Source organism: Schistocerca cancellata, chromosome 2 (assembly GCF_023864275.1).
Source record: "Schistocerca cancellata isolate TAMUIC-IGC-003103 chromosome 2, iqSchCanc2.1, whole genome shotgun sequence".
Classification (NCBI taxonomy): domain Eukaryota; kingdom Metazoa; phylum Arthropoda; class Insecta; order Orthoptera; family Acrididae; genus Schistocerca; species Schistocerca cancellata.
In genome coordinates, this window is record NC_064627.1 from 288,372,564 (window position 1) to 288,396,472 (window position 23,909).

Consider the following 23,909-nt stretch of genomic DNA (forward strand, 5'->3'; position numbering starts at 1 on the left):
TTCCCTAGGTTAAAAGGACATTTGGCGAGAAAGTATATTGAAAAATCATATTTCTATTGTTTTCAAAGGTATTTTCTTCATAAATATAAAACTTTCTCTCTCTAAATAATTGTATCGAACGATATTGTGTTCAGTTTTATTTTTACAAAACATGAAAATTTATGTACGGTTTTTTGCACTGAGTAGTATTGGGGCAATACGACTGATGGACGTGGGATAAACACTTTTTTTTAGCTCTGTTTTGCACAAAAACAGCACAGAATTTGCCATGTTGTCGACTGACGTCTTTATTTACGTCGGGAAAATACCTCTGTGGTCAACACTTACATTTTGTTTACAGGTCCTGCTATGGTCAAAGTTATATTATGCTTACTGTTTCTGTGTGTCTTAAAATATCTGAAATTTTTTAATGTCAGAGTGCTGATAATTCTCCGTGGTTATTAAAAAAGTGTATTAGTGAGTGCTTAGGTTATATGGTATTTTATAATAAATAAACATAATGTAGTACATTTTATGTAGAAGAATTAACATTACTTTCTTTTCTTATTCCTTTTCTTTCTCTCTCACAGTTGTAATGACATTTATAAACAATAAACCAGTGTGAATCCATCTGGTACATTAAACGGTTCTACTTCACGTAAACCTGTTGTCCTGTCTTTGTTGCTTATAAATATCTTTCCAACTATGAGAGTAAAAAGGAAAGAAAAATAGTAATATGAATTCCTCTATACAAAATGTACTACATTATTTTCATTTGTTATATTACAACATATAACACAAACAATCACTAACCCACTTATTTAGCAACCATTAATGTATTCAGCACATTCATGTCAAACAGTTTTTTATTTTTAGTCGTACAGAAACTGTAAGCAAAATACAATTTCAACTATAACATAACCTGTAAGCAAACTGTAATCTTTGACCATAGATGTATTTTAGGATGTAAACAAAGAAGTCAGTCGGCAACATGGCGGATACTGGTGTGTTTTGTGCAAAACAGAAGCAAAGAAAAATCTTTCTGCCACATCCATAAGGGCGGAAATCGGCATAACAACAAGCAGGGTAGAAAGTAAATACACGTAAACAGCAGTACATCGTAAACATGCAACTCACGAATTTTAGTAATTTAACTAAATTATTGTTTTGCACAGGGCGACTGCAGTGTTAAATTTGCTGTCTACGTTGTGAATATGTACTGAATAAACTTCGAATATGTATTATGTTAACTGAAGATGAGTGAAAGCCCGAAACGCCTATTAGCTTAAATGCAAATACATAACAAAGTGGCTGGTTGCTGTATTTATTAAAATAATATAAACCATACGCACGGAGCTCAGAAGGCAGTAAAATGGATACATTATCGATATATTTTCCACGTCCCTAAAAACGAGCGGAATGCCGTGAAAACAAAAACAGTTATATCACCACAATTTTTAGTATAGGCGTCGCCAGCAAATACGGTGGTTGTGTGCAGGTGCACGTGCCAGGAGAGTCGCCCGGTATCGACAGACAGCGAGGAGGCGGTGCGCGCAGCGACCTTCGTGGTGACGCAGCTGAACTTGCTCCTGGGCTCGCACCGCGAGTGCGCCCGGCTGACGCTCGCCGAAGTCCGCGACGCACGGCTGCTGGTGGCCAGGTAGGTAAGAGCCCTGTGTGCGACAGAGCGCGAATGCACTTCGCGAAGCTTGATGGAAGTAACCGAATATGATCGATGTTGACTCTCCTAGTGACTCACGAGGAGAACACGGAAGTGCCATAACCCGACTTCCTAGAAATTCAGATCGTGGAACAGGAGCCAAAATAACACGCCTGTCGGCTTATCGGTAGATATTCGACCAAATGGTTCAAATGGCTCTGAGCACTATGGGACTTAACTGCTGAGGTCATCAGTCCCCTAGAACTTAGAACTACTTAAACCTTACTAACCTAAAGACATCACCTACATCCATGCCCGAGGCAGGATTCGAACCAGCGACCGTAGCGGTCGCGCGGTTCCAGACTGTAGCGCCTAGAACCGCTCGGCCACCCCGACCGGCGATATTCTACCATTTCTGAGAAAATGACTGTCAAAGTTTTCGACGCTGTTTAGATGCCTTTTAGTGTGAGAGAAGCTCGCCCCAACTAGTGGCACAATGGCTAGTGTCACAGCTAGTTTTGTGTCCCAATTGTTTTTATTTATTTTATTTTATTTCTTTCCTTTATCTACCCACGTCCGTAGAAGGTTACTATACAAACGTTTCTTATCAAGTTACGGATACAAGGGCGTTATCTTAATTGTAAAATTATAGCTAGGTTGGACAATACGTGTCATCTATTCATTATATATGTGTATGGTATTTTCAGGGATCACAATCTTTTTAAATTCTCATTTTCTTATATTTTGTTCTTATATCAATTCTTAATTCTTATAATTTATTCTTATGTTTATTCTTCAGGAAAATTTGGTGCTTTCCCTTGAATTATAACAATCACAGAAACATTCGAAACATAGAAATTCCGTACACCACGAGCATTTTGCAAAGACAGATTTGCCACAGCGACATTTCTTCGTATGAATCTCACTCTGGAAAGAAACGTCGTTAACATTAGTTAGTGGAGTTACGTCGTGACGAAACTGTGAGTTCATGTTTCCTTAGCCACATGATACACTCCCTAACACGTTTTCCTTTAGTCTACCCACTCCCACGACGACGAATGAGGAAACGGCCGACAACGTGCTCCCACATCAAGTGCAAACTGATGATGGGGAACGAACATCGCTCACGCGTGTTTACCAGTGCTCTAGTGGCTACATCTGCTAAGGAGTGATTTCTGAGCAGAATCAGCTCAACAGCTCATGCGCCCAAGTCAATCACAAGAGTAATTTACAGATGAATGGGTCTGCTAGATGACAATTACTTCGGCTTTAGGAAAGATGAAGGCACCAATGAGGCTTCGTAAAGGAGGCTAGGTGTATGATAAATCTAAATACTTTCACAGAATTTGTCGACCTAGGAAATGTACTTGACAATGAAACATGGAATTAAAGGTTTGAGATTTTCAGAAAAAATTGGTGCACGCTGTAATGTAAGACAGATAATATTCAGTACGCACTAGATACGAGGGGGAACAATAAGAGTGGAAGACCAAGAAAGAAGTGTTCACAATAAAAGAGACATAACGCAAGGACACAGTCTTTCTCCCCTACTGTTCAACCTGTGCTTCGAATAACCAATGGTGGAAGCAGAGGATAGGATAGTTGGGTTATAATTCAGAGTGAAAGGACATTAATTATAAGATTTGCTGATGGCATTGCTGCCTTCACTGAAAGGCTGGGACAGTTATAGGGCCTGTTAAATGGAATAATCATTGTACACAGTACAGAGTACGGGGTGCAAAGAACTCTGGACTGTGAAGAAACTGGAAAAGAAGAGAATCACAGTGTTTGTGATTATTGTTACAGTACGATGGTGAAAAATGAGTAGCCTGTTAAAAAATGCAGTTAACACAGGAATAAAAATTAATATACTTAGCTTTGCAGGTGATGTAGAATTAATCTCTGAAAATATAGATGACCTGCCAAGAAAGGATTTTTTTTTTTAAAAAAGGGGTCTAGAGGTAAATGACGATGAATTAAATTCATGAGGGCAGAAAGAAATTACAGGACTAATATAAAGGGGAAATCTTCAGATTGATAACCATGTTTGAAAAAGTAGATGGGTTTAACTGTCTGTAGATTATAGTAAACAACACAGAAATTAGAAACAGAAGCGAGGATCAAAGCGACATCCAGAGCGTCTTCACTCAACTAATTACTGTCATCCATTTTTTTTCGAGGAAGTAAGATAAGGATATACTAACTATAATAAGAGCTGTATTACTATATCGGGTAGAAATTAGGATAAAAGAGAAGTACGGTATACAGGAGAATGATAAAGGTCTTTGGAAATAAAATCCTGTGAAAGAAATTTGGACCAGTTTCTGAGGGAGGAGAATGGCGTAGAAGGAAAATTAGGGAGCTTAGGAAAATGTCTTATGAATCAGACAATGAGGTTGAGATGTGGCGGCCATGTCTGTAGAAGAGAAGAGGATGCTAGATTGAAAGAAGTACGAGAGCATAAGCCGATGGACGAAGATCTTGTGGGAGACTGAAAATAAGGTGCAGAGACCAGGTGGCCGAGAATCTTCAGACGCTTGGAGCAAGGGAAAAAGATGACAAGGACCAGACGCTCTGGAGGAGACATCTAAAGAGGCCAAAAGCCAACTGCGGTTTGTGCGGTCAGGAAAGTAAGTAAGAAAGATAATGAGTGAGGAAGTCCTCAACAGAATCGGCGGAGAAGCGAACATACGGAAAACACTGACCAGAAGAAGGGACAGTGATAGCACATGTTAAGACAACAGGGAACAACATTCATGGTTGAAGTGGGAACTGTAGAGGGTAAAAATCGTAGGGGAAGACTGACGAAAAAGAAGCTGCAGTTCGTCAGGAATAGAAATCTCAAACAAACATGTTTCATGGCTTTTTACGAGTAATTATGACGTCTGAACTTTGACGTTCGATAGATGTGGCCTAAAGATAACTTCTGCATCGTCTTCTGCACTCACAGAGCGAATAATGCTCAGTTTCGAAACTGAATGTCACTTGATTGATTCTATACATATTTCTCTAAACTCACTTTGCGAATTGTTTTCGTTTCAGAACGCAACTGAATCACTCGTCAAAGTTGTATAAAAAACGTGCCCTAAAACAAGGTCCCTTTTCTCAGAGGTTCTGTATTATCACTATATTGGAGGAAATCTTGGTTTCAGAGTTAGTTTATCTTCCATTGGCCAATTACTCTCTGCGCTATAAGCAGTCCTCAAATGGTCCGTGAATTTTAACGTCAACGAGCTACATGGCAATGTTTTGATGTCTGGGTGTACATGAAGAGCATCACGGCTGCGTGGACAGAGGATGGCACTATGGGACTTAACTTCTGAGGTCATCAGTCCCCTAGAACTTAGAACTACTTAAACCTAACTAACCTAAGGACATCACACACATCCATGCCCGAGGCAGGATTCGAACCTGCGACCGTAGCGGCCGCACGGCTCCAGACTGTAGCGCCTAGAACCGCTCGGCTACCTAGGCCGGCGACAGAGGATGTCTTGTGTGCATTGACAGATACAATTAAAGAAAGATAGTGTCTGTACAACGCCGAAAGTGCAAATTACTATAACGAACATTATTACGCAGATGCGCTCTGTCATCAGTCTTCGAATAAAAGGGGGGCGGGGGGGGGGAGGAGGATGAGGAGATTTCCCCCTCTCATTAAATAGTTCCCCGGCCTCTCAAAGAAGAATTTCTTCCCTGCCAGGGAAGTATTTTTTTCTTTTTACTGTAAGTATTACTACTGCTCTTTGAAAATAGAAAACGCAGAATACGTTCGACGGGGGTTATACGCGGTACGAGAGCGAGATGTAAGCAAAAGAATCCATATTGCTAATACCAAGTAAGCTAAACGGTAAACAATTCTCAGGTTCATTAAATGGCTTGGTATTTAGGGTCACATTTCCAACAGTTCTGCGCCAGCCATTACGACTGTAGCTTGCATTTCAATTTCTTGAAACAGTTAGTGTTCTATTCCTGGTCAGCGTGGTTCAATTTGTGACGATAAAGCGTAAAGTTACGGAAAGTAATGACAGTGATTTATTCCAGTTCGAATCTCAGGCTTCAACTTCAAGGAATATTAGTATTACAGCGTCTTAGTAAAAAACTGCAACATTGGAACTGATATCTGTTACTGAAAATAACAAGTGTATTACACTAATCGGGGGATGTGTCGACAAAACCGGATTTCAAAAACGGAAAGGAATTCGCCTCTGGCTTTTATCAAACAGATTCAGGAGCGTTACATGCCTGTACCGCTCAGAAATACAAAATCACGGTGCTCTTAAAGATATTAAAACGCACATTGAGCTAACTTTTACTGAAGGATTCAATGCAAACAACAGCAAAAAGCTAAATGATAAAATTATGGTAGGAGCAAATTTCACTTAAAGAGAGAATCTATTTTGAATGATAGGAAAAAGGAAGTAATCGAAAAATCTTTCTCTGAAGGTTGCAGAAAGTGGGAAGAAAAGAATGTAGAGACATTACAAGCGACCGCGAGCGGTTTTAGAACAGCGTATCTCATATGTATAGAATACGACCCGTTCTTACTTTTTAAAACTCACGTGTTTTGGAGGCACTGAATGGTTTCGATATAGGGGACATTATAACTCTCCCTTTCAGTCCGAGAGGAAGAATAAAATGGGCCAAACGACAAATGTTGGTAGTTATTGTGATTTTGAGACTGAAATGTGTCGAACCGTTGTCTGCTGCCTGAATAATTATTGCAGGCGTGTCAAATTGATCGCGCCAAGTTATCGGACTTTTTAGAGAATTAATAACTGCAGGCTCTGAAAAAGTTTGTTACCGTCAGTAGAGATCTGCATGAGATGTAAAAAACGGCTGCTAATTGTTCGTCGGCAAACTGTTTTTCCGGAAAACATTACAAGTACTTACAAAAACTCAACGCCTGGTCTGTTAACTGGGAAAATAATGATTATTATTATTTAAAATAAACACACATTTTCATGTTGACACATTATAAACGAGAATTACTATTGCTTACATATTGAACGTCCAAGGCAGGAAGGAGAGAAGTGTCTGTCTCTAAAGAACGAGGGAGTGCGTGAATCTTAAAAACAAATGACGAACAACTTACAAAAATTCTGAGCATTTGGTTCATTTTCATTGCAATCACTGATATGCACTAAGTCTGCCTACTCTGCCCATGAAAAGTCATTAGATTACACAAGCTGATGAAGTCGAATATTCAGCTACTAAAACATTCAAGGATCATTCGAACCTTCAGACAGAGTGATTGAATTGTTCACAAATTTCAAGTACCATGTTTTTCAAGGATTAATGGACAGCACAACTGCAAGGTTTTTCGTTGGTAGTGATAATTTATTCTTGAAACAGTGTGACATTTTAAATAAAATGTGGTGACCACAGGAAGAAAATAAGTTAATGTTATTTGGTGATGCCAAAATCGACTCCTACCTGTAAGACCATGAAATTAGTGGCTTCAACTAGTGACAGTTCTGTTGTTGTAAAATTAATTAAGGAAATGTGCCTGTTCAAGCAAGTGGAAAAGGAAAATTTAATTTGTAAAAATTTATGGGATCTGATGCAAAGGATACAAATAAAACCAGTATTTTCTGCAGAGTGTGAAAGGGGGTTTAGTATAGTGAATAATACTTACTAAGCTCCGGAGTGGAGTGTAAACAAAAACACTGGCTTCTGTTATGTTTGTGATTATTAATGAATCGTGTTTAAACGGTTTCCCTACTGAAAGGCTTGCAGCAAAGTGGATAAGAGCTGTACACCACTCCGCAATAGATGCCTTGTGAGGGAGAGAGTCTATAGAAATATCGTTACATCAAAGCAAAATGTTTATGTAAATTAAGTGAGTGGATTGTTCTTAATATTTCCATCTAATAGAATGATCACTTCTTCAGCGATCCTATATATCCATCTCAATGGTACTACTATTATGTTGTATGTAAATAACACACCAGTACTGCTACTAGTACTGGTGTTACTATTGTTATCGCTATAAGTATAACACAAATATTGATTCTTAAGCTTACCCCTGTAATGAACCAATCTTATATGTTCCTCAATGAATATATTGTATTACTTCTTCGTAATAACATGTTCTCATGTTGTAGCTTTGATTTCCTGGGTTAAAGGTAGGTTACATTACATTAAATTCAAAACAAGTACTTACCTTTACAAGATAGCTTCAGCGTCTAGCGATCTACTACTACTGCGCAGTATTCTATATAATGAAATCCTGGGTGTTACTATTTACTTCGTCTGAAGAATTAACAATTTCAGTTCACAATCGGTGTTTGTTTGGCACTTAACATAATTAATAAAAACAAATTTTTAAATAAACAATGTAGAAAATATATCATTTTCACATTGTTTAAAGAACTTCATCAAAAACTGACTGATAAGAACCCGAGAGCTCCTCGGACTAATCTCATGAAGACCAGTACCAAACTCTGACGCACTTGGCCCCCAAAAATTGTGAGTATATATATATTGTGAACATATGTTTCAGAACCTTCGAGAACAGGTAGTAAATCCAAGTTGCATGAATACAGTTATGGTTATTGAAACTGTTTCCAGTTTTATTATATACTTCTTTCTGAAAATAAATATTTAAGTGAAAATTTACAGGCCTAATAGTTAATAATGAAGGTTGCAAACTTTGAACATCTAAAAAATGAAAACTTCCTGCTATTTTTGTAAGGTAGATTCCATTATTGATAGTAAACTTAACAAAATCATAAATGGAGACATTCTGTTTGTGTATAACACTGAAGAATGAAAATTATTGCATCTAATGTGGACTTCTTCTCAGATCATATACTTTTAATATACTAAGTGCTAATTTTCTTGGTGTAAGACTGATACCTGATAATATACCGATATATAAAACACAAAAATATATTGACGGAAAAATTGTGTCTGACAATAAGAAATCTATGAACATACACAGGTAAGAACTATATAATTTACGTAAGAAAATCAACTCGAGTCTAGCTAAAATTTTGGTGGTATTTAACAGTTCAGTAATCGAGCAGGGGTCCTGTAGGACTAGATTCATTGTCCCTACTTGCCACAAAGTCTGGTTTGAACACTGTGTGGCATACGTTTCAACAGTAGAATGCCTAACAGCTATAGTCAGCAAATCAACTGTATTAACAGGTTATGCGAGTACTAACAATAATTCTACAACTGAGTGGCCTCTGACTATAAAGCCAAATAAGACAATCAGCACATAAACAAGTGAGGTGGCCACTTATAACGATGTAGTGCACAATTCAGCAGGCATCAGCAAACAAAGCGGCCGCCCCTTCAGAACAGAGGGGTGAACTCTCCCAGTGCTAAGAACGGCAATGAGTTTCTGCACGGGTCACGAGGTATTTTGCACAAGCGCTAGCAGATACTTGTAACTAGAGCGCCCTACGGTAGCACGCGATCATGTCGTGGTAGAAGTACCGTATGAAGAAGCCGGGTTTCTTCTCCGCATTCAACTGCACGGTAGAGACCTCATCAGCACTGTACGTTGTAAGCTACGTCCTGTGTGAAGGTGGCTTTATGCGTAGGAGTCTGTCTTCCACGTTGGGAGTGTCTTGTGACATGAAATTCCATGTCATGATATCACAGACCTTGTCCAGCTCGCTCCACGTACACATGCGAGGACGACCTGAAGCCACCGGCACACTGGACGAGTTAGCTAACGTTGACGTGACTTCACTTCATGCTGTTTCACGCTGAGGAGGCATTTCGTCACGTGAAATACAAAATACATTCTGCGATATTTCGTCAACGTACCAAATAAACCAATAGGAAGCAAAAACGTTCCCTACGTCACAAGCAGAAAGCAAGACACCATTATGTAGGCAAAGGGACCGTACGTACTTGCCCTCACCGATTTGATTCATATTGATCAGATATGTAGAGCATGGCTAGGACTTCAAAATACACACATTAAAAAAAGTTTTGCATCACCTTGGTTCCGAGAGTTCCGGAACCTGTACAGAAAACTGGAATAGAGATCAACATCAACATCATTTCCGCTCTTTTTTTTACTTATGAAAACCACACATTGCATTTTGTACCACCATACAGCGAGACCTTCAGTAGTGGTGGTCCAGATTGCTGTACGCACCGGTACCTCTAATACCCAGCAGCACGTCCTCTTGCATTGGTGCATGCTTGTATTCGTCGTGGCATACTATCAACAAGTTCATCAAGGCACTGTTGGTACACATTGTCCTACTCCTCAACGGCGATTCGGTGTAGATCCATCAGAATGGTTGGTGGGCCATGTCGTCCATAAACAGCCCTTTTAAATCCATCCCAGGCATGTTCGATAGGGTTCATGTCTGGAGAACATGCTGGCCACTCTAATCGAGCGCTGTCGTTATCCTGAAGGAAGTCACTCACAAGATGTGCACGATGGGGGCGCGAATTGTCGTCCATGAAGACGAATGCCTCGCCAATATGCTGCCGATATGGTTGCACTGTCGGTCGGAGGATGGCCTTCATGTATCGTACAGCCGTTACGGCGCCTTCCATGACCACCAGCGGCGTATGTGGGCCCCTCAAAAAGCCATCCCAAAGCAGCAGGGAACCTCCATTTTGCTGCACTCGCTGGACAATGTGTCTAAGGCGTTCAGCCTGACCGGGTTGCCTCCAAACACGTCTCCGACGATTGTGTGGTTGAAGGCATATGCAACACTGATCAGTGAAGAGAACGTGATGCCAATCATGAGCGGTCCATTGGACATGCTCTTGGGCTCATCTGTACCGCGCTGCATGGTGTCGTGGTTGCAAACATGGACCTCGCCATGAACGTCGAGAGTGAAGTTGCGCATCATGCAGCCTACTGCGCACAGTTTGAGTCGTAACACGACGTCCTGTGGCTGCACGAAAAGCATTATTCAACATGGTGGCGCTACTGTCAGGCTTCCTCCTAGCCATAATCAGTAGGTAGCGGTCATCCACTGTAGTAGTAACCCTTGGGCGGCCGGAGCTAGTTATGGTAAAAAAATTTGTGGTAAGTTCTTATGGGACCAAACTGCTGAGGTCATCGGTCCCTAAGCCTACGCACTACTTTATCTAACTTAAACTAACTTACGCTATGGACAACACGCACGCCCATGCCCGAGGGAGGACTCGAACCTCCAACGGGGGGAGCCGCACGGACCGTGACAAGGAGCCCAAGACCGCGCGGTTACCCGCGCGGCAGCGAGTCATGTCATCGACAATTCCTGTCTCTCTGTATGTCCTGCATGTCCGAACAACTTCGCTTTGGTTCATTCCGAGACACCTGGACACTTCCCGTGTTGAGAGCCCTTCGTGGCACAAAGTAACAATGCAGACGCGATCGAACCGCCGTCTGGACCGTCTTGTCGTGGTTGAACTACAGACAACACGAGCCGTGTACCTCCTTCCGGGTGGAAGACTGGAACTGATCGGCTGTCGGACCCTCTCCGTCTAATTGGCGCTGCTCATGTATGGTTGTTTACATCTTTGGGAGGTTTATTGACATCTCTGAACAGTCAAAGGACTGTGTCTGTGATACAATACCCACAGTCAACGTCTGTCTTCAAGAGTACTGGGAACTGGTGTGATGCAAAATTTTTTTTGATGTGTGTATCTAAAACACAACTCTCAACCATTTTGGAGAGAATGGAGTTTGAAAGATTCAGGCAGAGATATACGCTAATGGGAGGTCGCCGGCAGCCGAGGAGTCCACAAGCGACCGAGTAAGCGCTTGGTTCCATAAGATACAGGACTGTGGATTGAATCTCGCTCCTGTTTATTATCTTCATGTTGAAAATTCGTGTTTTTGTTTAAAGGTTTGGGAGTTTCTCATTATAGCCGCATTCCTGCAGGTACGTTTTAACAAACCATGAGCCTATTTTTCCGGTATAGGTACGGGGGAATACGACTCACCGTATGAACCAATTTTTACGGTTATCCTGCAGTTGGTTTTGACCCACCAAGGAGGTAGAAAGGGAACAGCGTTTACAGACTCAAAGAGTACTTCATTCATATGTTAGCCTCCGAGGTAGTTACACGTCCATACTCCAAGACGTCTGATTTTACGAGTAACTGTATTGATGTGTCTGGTACTTCGACAGCAAAAGAACGGGAACCTGAGTATGAAGCCGAATCGCTTTACAGTGGAGTTTCAAAAGTACGGTTTAAATTGGCATTTGCGTACAGTGAACAGCTCCTTCTCCAAAACATATAAAACAAGGTAAGGTGGAAAGAGGCATGAACAACTTAAAGCAACTGATCGGTGGACGTATGGTCGTTTCATAGAAACTCGAGAATGTAATCAGCAGGTGACGACGAGATACCTACAGCAATGGGCTCTTGCTGCTGCTGGACGATTCCCTGATTTAAATTTTCGAGCTTCTGACTCTTGTGTCTTGCTCTTCAAACGAAGACCACGGATTCGCCAGGGAAAAATCGCCAGATTTGTATCCGAGAGGGAAAGCGCTTTACTGCAGCAAGTCTTTGATGCAGCAGCAAATTTCCGAATGCAGACTCGAGCCCTCATACCAGAATACGACAAGGATTTTGTTATTAACAACGATCAGACAAGTATTACACATAAAAGAACCTGAATCATTTACATCAATAGCAATACTATTTTTGTAGACCATACGATACTAATGTGTGAATGTTTGTTCTAGGATACCAATATCAATCGTATCATGACTGAACTCTCACAGACCGCGGAACAAAGAAGTTTGTTGTGCAGCGAAAGGATAAGCACAGAATGACACATTCGTACACTGCACAATAGGCTGTAATCTTATCCGGAAAATTACTACCGACGGTCTTCGTTTGCTTGCAAGAGACCACAGGCTCATTTAGACCAAGGGTGCAAAAACCAGCTGATGAGTACGCACACAGATACAAAGCCCAGCAAACTCGCAACAGCACTGTACAGGGAATTTCTAATTGATGTATAGGTACATGAGAGAAGGAAAATTCCTCCTTCTGCTCGATTCGTGGAGAGGGCAAACGAACCTGGTTTTGAAGGTGAAATTTTTCCAGATAGAGAGGGCCTGCCAAAGTGCAGTATTAAAATAATTCTTCCAAAATTTACTCCTTTGGTCATCCCTGCGACGTTTATTTTTACAGGCGGGTGAAAAACATCGTAAAGAGAGTACAAAATTGCTCATACTTCATCGAGAACGAGAGGGAGATAACTTCAAGACAAGATTGCATAAAAATTCAATTAATCGTACACCATCAGTTGTTTGCACCAACGTTCGGTCCGAGAACCGTTTATAAACGTAAACCAAGTTTGTTTCCCCATGCTCATGCAAGACCTCGGGGTTCATTATGCGTGCTGTATGCCACAATAATTAATTTTACACGTCTCTACGATCATTATCATCCTGAATGGCGCAGTGCTCCATGCGTGTCACAAATGTAGGCACAGTAACGTCAGTAAAAAAGACTATTCTGATTTGATTCAAAATGGTCGTGTATTCTTTTTTATTTCCAGAGTCCTAAAAAATGTTTTGTTTTCCCGTTTTTCAGAATAAATATTACGCTAATAAATATTCATAATTGGGAACGTCATAATAAATCTGTTGTTAGAGTTAAGTGGGAATTTAAAAAAATTGAAAAAGCACCATCAGCGAAATTCGATCCAGAGACTTTGTGCTTCTGAAACCAAACACTTAATCACTTCGCTATGGACTCATTATCTATTAGCTACCACACAGTAGTATATATCTGCGTGCCTGAAACTTCCAGACTCGATTTTCTCGAAAACAGTTCAGAGTTGCGCCCTCCTCTTTACATAAGCTGAAGTCCTAGTCATGTTCTACACACTCTGTTTGCATGAATCAAATCGGTGAGGACAAGTACGTACCGTCCCCTTGTCATCAGAAGCCCATATTCGGTGGTTTTTATATTATATGTTACATCCTATGAATGTATACTATTTCTAAGCACCAGTACATTGAATGTCTCGAGAACAAAAGGATACTGCTACGATTTGTTACGATAAAATTACAGGAAACGTCATATTGATGGTTAAAGAGTTCTCGTATTTCGTTATTTGCGTTAGAAGTCGTATGTTTGAGAATAATAAATTTTAAGGCAACGACCCAGTGAAGATTCAGGAGAACCTGTCGTTATTGTTAGAACTTGGTTATAATTAAACGTCAGTTAATAATATTTCCGCGATTGAAGCCTTTAGAAGACTGTAACATTAAATACAATGTCTGCAGAATCAAAGTCACAGTCACCCCGTTTACACGGGGCTCCCAAAACTGGTTTTCGTAAATCGATTTCCCAATACTGCTTCTAAGTGGTCGTGTAAACACCTCAAAACCTGTTCTGGAAATCCGCTTCTAGTTGCCGGTTTTCCAATTCCGCAATTGATTTTCGCTCCCATGTAAACGCTACCGATTTTGAAACGTACTTGGGTTGTCAAGTTACGTTTTGTTTCCAGAATATTCGGAATATGGATTTATTGTGCACTGAAGGAGAAGCAGAAATATTAGACTGAGCGTGAAGCTGTCTACCTGTAATATTCAAGTGAAGAGAAATAACGATTGTGTTGACTGAATCAGAAACTGTATCAGCTGTTTCCCAGACGCCACATTTAACTGGACTAGAAAATCCGCTTCAGACCTTAACGTGTAAACACGACAGCAAAAACGGTGTTCGAAATTCGGTTTTCGTCTGTCGGAAGATGAGTCCCAGTGTAGTTGGTTGACGCGCCACGCTACTGAACGGAGGCAGGGTTGGTATGGTAGAGGGTTCGCGCCCTGATGAACACAATTTCTTTCCACCTTAGCGTTTTCGAAAAGGTTGTGGGAAATGTCCTGTGAAATAAAGAGAAATAATGTCCTTTATATTTGATGTTATGTAGTGTAAGTGCGCTCTCTGTCAGGAGCGAGTTTGTTCGATGTGATGAATTTTTATAAGCTTGCAATTTTAAACACGGCTGACAGCAGCAACCGTAAATAAATTTCGATTTATGAAATATACAGCCAACCGTTTGCATAAGTTTACTGTAAAACCTTGACCAGGTTTTGGTACCGCTAAGGATACCTTCTTCAGAAGGAAATGACATAAATAACGCGACGTTAAAATTCTAAACATACATGATGAGCTAAGGAGTTCAAATCAAACAGTAGAAAATATAAAATTCTTCACGGAAACAGTAAAATTTTGTTACATAGGTACAGTTTATTACCCCTTTTAGACCTTAATAAACTTCCGCTGTGTCTTAGATGCAACAGAAAAATTTTTTCCCAATGAGAACCTGAGCTACACATTTTTGAATGTTCAACCTTTTCATCTACTGCAACAGCTGCCAACTATTTGGCATCATTATGAAGATATCAGCAAGTCAGTGTAGCAGTGCATAAACAGCTCGTGGCCTCCAGAACACATGGATGTGTTTGTTTCGCATTATTCCACTGTATAACTGAATATTGTTACTGTCATTTTGCATGGTAATAATTGAATATTATTTTACTATTTATTACAGTAGGGAATATTTCGTAATTAGTTTTTCTAGTCCATAAAATGAAGCCAAGTGTAGAAAGTATCATAAATTTAGACAAATTTTTCTGTGGAATGCAGCGATGTGGTGCTAACTTTGATTACAGCAACAGTCGAGATCGCAACAACATTTGGATTACCATTTTCGGCTTATGTTAAAGCTATCCTGAGATTATTTGGACCGCTTATGGCTGGCGGTTCCTTGGCTCTTCACATGAAACCACGATCGTACTGCCAGCACCAGCGGCCCAAAAAAATCTGAGGATAGCTTTAATATAAGCCGAAAATAGTAATCCAAATGTTGTTGCGATCTCGACTGTTGCTGTAATCAAAGCGTACAAAGTATGTTTTGAAAACTGGTGCATATATTTATATGAATCTTGCATGTTGTTGTGGCGTTCAACCCATAGACTGGTTTGATGCAGCTCTCCAAGCTACTTTATCCTGTTCAAGCCTCTTCATCTCCGAATAACTTCTGCAATCTACATCCTTCTGAATCTGCGTAGTGTATTCATCTGTTGGTCTCCTTCTACGATTTTTACCCTCTACGCTTCCCTCCAATACTAAATAGGTGATCCTTTGATGGCTCAGAACGTGTCCTACCAACCGACCCCTTCTTCTAGTCAAATTGTGCCACAAATTCTTCTTCTCCCCAACTCTGTTCAATACCTCCTCATTCCTTACGTGATCTACCTATGTAATCTTCAGCATTCTTCTATAGCACTGCATTTCAAAAGCTTCTGTCCTCTTTTTGTCTACACTGTTTATCATCCATGTGTCACTTCCATAAGTGACTACATTCCGTACAAATACTTTCAGAAAAGACTTGCTAACACTTAACTCCATACTCGATGTTAACAAATTTCTCTTGGTCAGAAAGGCTTTCCTTGGCATACCCAGTCTAAATTTTATATCCTCTCTACTTCGACTAGCATCAGTTATATTTCTCTGCAAACAGCAAAACACATTTACTACTTTAAGTGCCTCACTTACTAATATAATTCCCTTAGCTTCACATGGTTTAATCTGACTACATTCCATTATTCTCGTTTTGCTTTTGTTGATGTTCATCTTATACCCACCTTTCAAGACACTGTCCATTCCGTTCAACTTTTCTTCCAGATCTTTTGCTGTCCCTGACAGAATTTCAATGTCATCGGTACACCTCACAGGTTTTATTTCTTCTCCATGGATTTTAATTCCTATTCCAAATTTTTCTTTTGTTTCCTTTACTGCTTGCTCAATATACAGATTGAATAAAATCGGGGGTAGGCCACAACCCTGTCTCACTCCTTTCTCAACCACTACTTCCCTTTTATCCCCCTCGACTCTTATAACTGCCATCTGGTTACTGTACATAATGTAAAGAGCCTTTAGCTCCCTGCATTTTTCACCTGCCACCTTCAGAATTTGAAAGAGAGTATTCCAGTCAGCATTGTTTAAAGGTTGAATCTTGGATCTAAAATGATTAAAAAATCAACTAAAAGCATTACCACATAAAAGAAATTTTCTGTCCTCCAGAAAAAGTTCAGGTTTGATTGGGCAGACTAAGTGGACATCTTCCATTTTTTTTCTTTTTATACTTTCACGGATATTGAAATTTTTATTTATGTATCTCACAGACGGAACAGCATGACTAGTATATGTTCAAGAAGGGAAATGTGCGTTTTAATAGAGCTAACGTAGGAATTCTACGCGCGTCCATTTTTGTGAACGAATGGTATTGTTTACGAGACAAATAAAGCCGATAACTGCCGCTGGAGAGCGCTGAAAGTACAATAGAATCTTAACCTGATCGTGGCGTGTCTGACGGCGCTGTGTCTCGTGACGTTGGATATCCCGTCTGCGTTCACGTCGACGTTAGCTGCTTCGTCCCGCGTGCCGACGACTTTACTGCTCGCTGAAGCGCACGCTGTGAAGCGCCGTGTGTTGCAGGAAGTCGCAGCTGGACGGCGCAGACGGCGCGCACGCCGCCCCGGTGGACGTGCTGGTGACGCTGCGCACCAGCCCGGGCGACGCCGTGTTCGAGGCGACGGTGCGCCGCCGCCCGCACGAGGGGGACATGGCGCTCGCGGGCGTCGTCAGCCGCCTCAACCAGTGAGTCGTCTCTCTCCCTACTTGGCGCCTCTGACGATTTCGAACCGTACCCCTTACCCGTTCCTATGGCCGGCATTACACCATCAAATTTCTTTGTCAAATATCTTTTACAAATATCTTTGTCAAAAAAATTTGATGGTGTAATAGGGAACTTTGTCAAAAGTCGTCAAATATTTGATCAAATGTAGGACCTCGCTGTAGATTTGATCAAAGAAGTAGCTTGTCTTCTGTTCACTGCAATGTGACATGTTACCACGTGGAGCGCTAGCATCACTGCAGCGTTCTGCCATCTGTAGTGTTTTTATAAACATTGCCAATAAATACAATTGGTGTGTACCCACAACTACAAATTTAATACAGATATATGAAGCTGATGAGGCGCTTTACAAGGTGAGGCACCCTGCATACAAAAATAGATAAAAAGATTGGAGACGTGACGTAACCTATCCTAACTCTCTCCTGTAGCAAGCAGTCGGGGTGTTACAGTGAGCCTGTCTTCTGGATATAGCAGTTCTTGAGTGAGTATTGTGCTTTGAGATATGAGGATACACTTCACTGAGCACATACAGAAATGCATGCTCGTCTATTCTTAAGTAATTGATGTACAACTTGACGTCCTTCACTATAAGCTCACGTGGCAAGTTTGTTGAATGCTTTTACCGTGTCGTCGTAAAACCCACGGCTTCACCCAGGCACGTTTCCTTTTTTTTTCTCCCGCTTCTCTTCCGCATATGCACACAGTGCAGTTGTGGTACATGCAACTGCTGTAGTTAATAACAAGTTGTTGTTGTCAGCCATCTTGAACTTTGACGAAAAATATGATGACAGTGTAATACCCCTTTTTAGCGCCACGATAAAGATCTTTGTCAAATATATTTGAGGAATATTTGATCACATCTTTGATCAAATCTTTGACAAAGAAATTTGATAGTGTAATACCGGCCTATAGTGCGTTTAAAATTCGTTGCGTCTTTTGACGCTTGGATCGCTGGTGAGGTCATGACGCCATTGCCGAGGTAACACCAATGGCGAGTCGGCTTTCCCTACCACACCGCCAGCAGTTCGGTTGGTAAAGCGCCACTGTTGCCACGCCGTGGATAAACAGTGCCACGTGGTGTGGCGCATTAGAGGCACCTATGTTCATTGGCTCTCATTGTGAAGTGATATTTTCTGGAGTTGAAGTGTTCTACGGGCACCAGGTATTGGGAACGTGTGCTGCGTTTTGGCACTGCACGAATAACAGTGCAGCACGTGTAAGAACGAGATTCGCGGTGAAAGTGGTCGCCTAAGAACACGTTCACCGGCTGTGAAGATAATGTTCTGTTGCAAAATATTCCTCCGAATTAGACAGTAGTAATGCACAGTGCGCAATACTACTCTGTTGTGATGAATAAAGCTCCTGCAGTGGAGTGGAGGAAAGCGGTTATTTTTCTCTGGGTACAAACAAATGTTCGATTCGATAAATCTGAACCTAGTTTGTCTAAGGTAAAGTTAATGGAACTTTTAGTACTGTACACACAAAAAATTCCATGCTACCAGATCTTCGAAATGGCTAACACTAAAGAGCGTAGGGTAATCAGGCTTTCTCCTTTTAATGTTCATTTAAATGTGACTGAGAATATATGGGACTAGGTGAAAAGCAATGTGCCAAAAAACAACAAGAAATTTACATTCAGTGAGGCTGAAATCCTGACAAAAGAAGTCATTGCAAGTGTTACACCATAGGACTGGTCTCAAGTTGTCAGTAATACCAAGAATGTAGTTGAAGAGACATAGATTCATGGAATGTGTGGAGTTTTGAGTAACACGATACGTATCTTATTGCTGTGTTAACATCTGCTCCTTTAGCATAAACATGGCAGATTTAACAGGTATACATCACACTAACATTCTAATGCTGAAACTTCCTGGCAGATTAAAACTGTGTGCCGGACCGAGACTCGAACTCGGGACATTTGCCTTTCGCGGCCAAGTGCTCTACCATCTGAGCTACCCGAGCACGACTCACGCCCCGCCCTCACAGCCATACTTCTTCCAGTAACTCGTCTCCTACCTTCCAAACCTTACAGAAGCTCTCCTCCGAACCTTGCAGATCTAGCACTCCTGAAAGAAAGGATATTGCGGAGACATGGCTTAGCTACAGCTTGGGGGATGTTTCCAGAATGAGATTTTCATTCTGCAGCGGAGTGTGCGCTGGTATGACACTTGCTGGCAGATTAAAACTGTGTGCCGGACCGAGACTCGAACTCGGAACCTTTGCCTTTCGCGAGCAAGTGCTCCACATTCTAATGCTGTTGAATTTATGGCAGAATTAGAAAAAAGCATGTTATTAAACTCGCAAATAGGGGCGAGATATATCAATAGTTATGACAAAGACCATTCTCAGTATGAAAATAAATGTACAGCTTCTTAATTCATACTGTTGGAAACCCACAGTAATTCTCGTTTTACAGGCTATTGATGGTCCTTAAGAATTACACTGTTTCATTTACAACAATCAGTAGATGCTTGAATACCGTGGTGGTTGTGAAAATTTTGCATATCAATCATATGGCAAAATACTCTTCTCTTTGTGTGCTATCATTTGCCAAAATCTTGATTCGATATCTCGGACTGTTTATGAGATACGAGGGATTTATGAATATCTCATTCTGGCTTTTTCACTGGCGGCTGCGTTCGTGACGGAGCACTTTACATACATTCCATTTTCTCGACAAAGTAGACAGAGAGCGATATTCTTCGAGGTTTAGAGAATAATTTAATACGTTATCTAAATTTAATGCGCAGCAACATGTAACATAACACACACCAAACGCAAATTCTCAGTAGCCCCTATTTTGCACTGCAAACTTAAAGAATTTCTTGTAATAGTTTATATAATACCGAAATATCACAATAACTATGACCATTAACGAAATGAGATAATTTATCATGAAGCTGACGATTGAAGCTATAAGATATGCGAGACTTAAAGATTATTACCGTACAGTTTCTTTAAAATCGTTTGAGAAAGATTGCAGACCGGCCAGCTTGCGCGGTTGACGCGTTCAGCACAGACTGGCAACTACGCTTCCCTGCTCTCGCTCCGTACTGAACTGTCAAGAGTCGCAACTAATTTTAAACGCACCATCAAGAGAACGATGCCATTTACATGTTGCCAGGTAGCAGTCTAAGCGTCTTGGTATAGTTTTATATGAGTGGCTAATTAAGCCTACGATCCTACAGTGTGCATCTCGCTTTACTGACGAGAGAAGTATCACACCTCCAACAGATAAAATTAAAAAAAAAAAAATGTTTTAATGTAGGTTGCTTATAATCAGACTTTCGCTACTTGAGTAAGTGTAGACAGAAAACTATTTACCGTGCGGATACCCAACACTATAAGATGACTGGAGATTTGAGGAAGTTCGGCCGTTCACTTACTTAATAAAATGTAACACCTAAACTCGTTCTTACGATGTTATTTATTACATGACTACCAGTTTCGGTGCTTCAGTACGCCATGTTCAGACCTTAACTGAAAATAAGGGTGTTAATTAATCGTCTACACGATTCTTCAGTGGGCGACATCTAAGAACTGGTTTTCGCAGACTACCTGTAACAACAATGTTGTGTCTCCAACCATCAACTGCGAAAGTTGTCTATATACATAATTAAGTTTCTACAGAATCCTTAGTGCGCAAGTCCTACTTGCACCTCTTCAATCTTTATTTTCTGTTGCTGTTTACACAAACTTTGGTGGTATTAGGAAATAATTATAGTGCTATTTCACAGTACTGTTACATTTTATAGTTTAAACGATTAAATCACTTGATGCTTTACGTGAACCAGTATTTGGAACGCACTTTTCTGTTGACAGGTACGGCAAGCAGAGCGCCTGCATGACGAACTTCCGGCTGAGACTGTACTGCTACTGCCGGACATCGTGAGTGTGCCGAGGAGAACGTTTTCAACTCTTTGCACACCTGAGTTATGGCCCTGTCTATTCACACCTGAAGTCGGAGCTACGATGAGGAGTGACCAAACTGCTATTTCAAATTCGCAAGCTTCTAGTGACACTAGTTAATTACAGACTGTACAAATGATTACTCAACAGCAGTTCGTTGAAACCTTATTGTGGAGTGCTGTGTAGGCCATATAGTGGACCATTTCTTACAATGCGGTGTAAAAGTGAGTATAGAACTTGTGAAAAGTTCCGTTGTAATTCTACCTCGAATTCTGAAGTACAAACGTGCTCCTGAATGGACAGAATCTCTGTAGGTATACTATGAGCAGACTTTTTCAGGATCGTCATGAGACACACAGTAGGATTGCTTGCAACTACTTATCATTTACTTTCACAGTGCCATACAGTTTATTCGAAACCAAATATGTTTTTTCCTATTTAGAACATATGGGTGGACTTTCCTACCACAAGTAAGAGAGAGCTGGTTTCTCTACAGTTGTGTTGGACTATTCTGTGTTTATATGTCTTGATGTTAAACTATTTCAGTGTCTGTGTGTTGGTGTGAGTGAGTGTGTATGTGTTTGTGTGTGTGTGTGTGTGTGTGTGTGTGTGTTTTATGAGACTTTAGCAGAAACATTCCTGCAATTCATCTGAATATCGTGTAAAACACGATAATGTAAAATAATACTACGAAAATGTATATGCGTTTTATTTATTTGTGCAGAGGTACACCCCCAAAAAATTTAACCACAATATACTACTTAGTATAATTGCTGTACCACCACTGCGTCTTTTGACGTGAGAGATCCGTCCCAAATTCACTACTTTTACGTGTATACTTAACATGCCGAGTTCAACAGAACTGTTACGTTGTTGTGCCTACTATATTTTACACTACAAGCCACATCATTGTCCAAGAGCCAAAGCACCTAATGGTCTCTTAATTAATTTCACCTCAGAAGCTGCTTACACTGGTGAAACTGATAAACAGACTAAACAAGTAAAAGCTGCATGGCTGCAGGAAGTTTCCTTCACTTCTCATATGTTGTAGCAGTACCACCATAGCTTGTGAATACGTTGAAAGATGAAACCCTGTTTCTCTTTCTCTTATTTCACGAACGACAGAAAAATGTTGTGAAAACATTGCTGTACAAATTGCTTTCAAAATGGAAATACACTCATGCGTATCAGTAAAGTGATTTCAATGTTTTGTTAACCCGAATTTGCGAAGCAAATTTATGTAATGGGCGTTGTTAAGTGCACAGTGGGAAGCTGTTTAGGTGACGATGGTTTATTACATTATCTAGCTTGAGACACTAATCTACAATAATTCATTTATTAATTGTGAACAATGCACTTAGATCTGACATTTCCAATCAACAAAAATAAATAGATATAGCTGCACCAACAGAAGGAAAATAATTACAATACAGTAATAGCTTTTATGTCCACGAAATATATCTGTTTTGCTCCACGTTTTAAACTGATGGGACTAATTCTACTGAGAGTTCCTTAATTTCTTAATATGAAGTGAATGAATTAAAACAGTTACATTCTTTCTATCACACACTCGGATTATAAAAAAAGGAAAAAAAAAACCAAAGTCTGCCCATAATATAAACGATGATATGAGGATCGCTTTACTGTTCGTCAGTTATTGTTTTGAGAGAAATGAAACTTTAGCATGAAGACTTTACCAGAGTTGGTTAGCGCAGGTGCTCTTTGGCTAGCAGACTGTGACTGACTCTTTGTTCTCACATTATGAGAAGAAGAGTAGTGGATGTTCTATATACGGCTGTGGCCTTAGAGGTCTGATCGAGACAGAAGTAAATGATGGTGTTTGATTGTACTCACAAACAAAGTCTTGACTGACCTTCCACACACCAGGGCTAGCAGCAAAGTGTTTATAGTAGGAGTAGCATTAAGTCCTCTCTGTCCCCTGGAATATTCGAAAATTTGCTTCTACTTCATTTGTCAGTCCAGGATCTCCACTGAAACTACCAAATTATTTGTTAGCAACTTTTTTTGCTCTTCTATTTTTTACATCCTAAAGGAACTCACCATTGCAAAAAAAAAAAAAAATGCCCACTAAGCATAGTACAAAAAGCTTTTCTGAGTAATAGATAGTTTGCCAGTATTTGTAAATCTTTCCTGTTATATTTAACTCTTCTTCCATAGTGGATTATTAACCTTACCTGCTCACAGACATACAGCGGGTCGATCCCACGTCTTCTAGATGGTCCTGAGGTGGCTGGCCTAGGGTTCCATTGACTGGCGAGATACTTCCTTTCCTGTGACCATGGGCTCCCACAAAGGCACATCATCTCACGATACACAGCGATAAGGTCGGTAGTAAATGGCGCCCTGACAATATTGCGACACATGACACTGTTACAAGTCTCCAGAGTATACCAGAAAATAGCTGGCCCGGCTAGCCAAGCGGTCTAACGTGCTGCTTTGTGAGCAGGAAAGCGTGCCGGTCTCCGGCACGAATCCGCCCTGCGGATTAGTGTCGAGGTCCAGTGTGCTGCTCAGCCTGTGGATGGTAAAGGCGGTTTTCCATCTGCGTCGGCGAATGCGGGGCTGGTTCCCCTTATTCCACCTCAGTTACACTATCAGCGAGTGCTGCGCAAACACTGTCTCCACATACGCGTACACCATAATTACTGTAACACTCAAACATTGGGTTTACACTCCAGTGCTATGAGATGCTCCCTGGGGGGC

General features: G+C 40.7%; 1 protein-coding gene across 2 annotated transcripts in view; it reads left to right on the forward strand.

Annotated features, from left to right (window-relative positions):
• Positions 1-22,362, forward strand: part of LOC126161641 (uncharacterized) — a 375,151-nt gene extending 352,789 nt beyond the window's left edge. For both annotated transcript variants that reach the window (XM_049917608.1, XM_049917610.1), the window contains exons 9-11: positions 1,478-1,639; positions 17,078-17,239; positions 21,099-22,362. In XM_049917608.1, coding sequence (XP_049773565.1) covers positions 1,478-1,639; positions 17,078-17,239; positions 21,099-21,168 — 394 coding nt within the window. In that variant the 3' untranslated portion in view covers positions 21,169-22,362. The remainder of the gene's footprint in view (positions 1-1,477; positions 1,640-17,077; positions 17,240-21,098) is intronic.
• Positions 22,363-23,909: the final 1,547 nt, after the last annotated feature.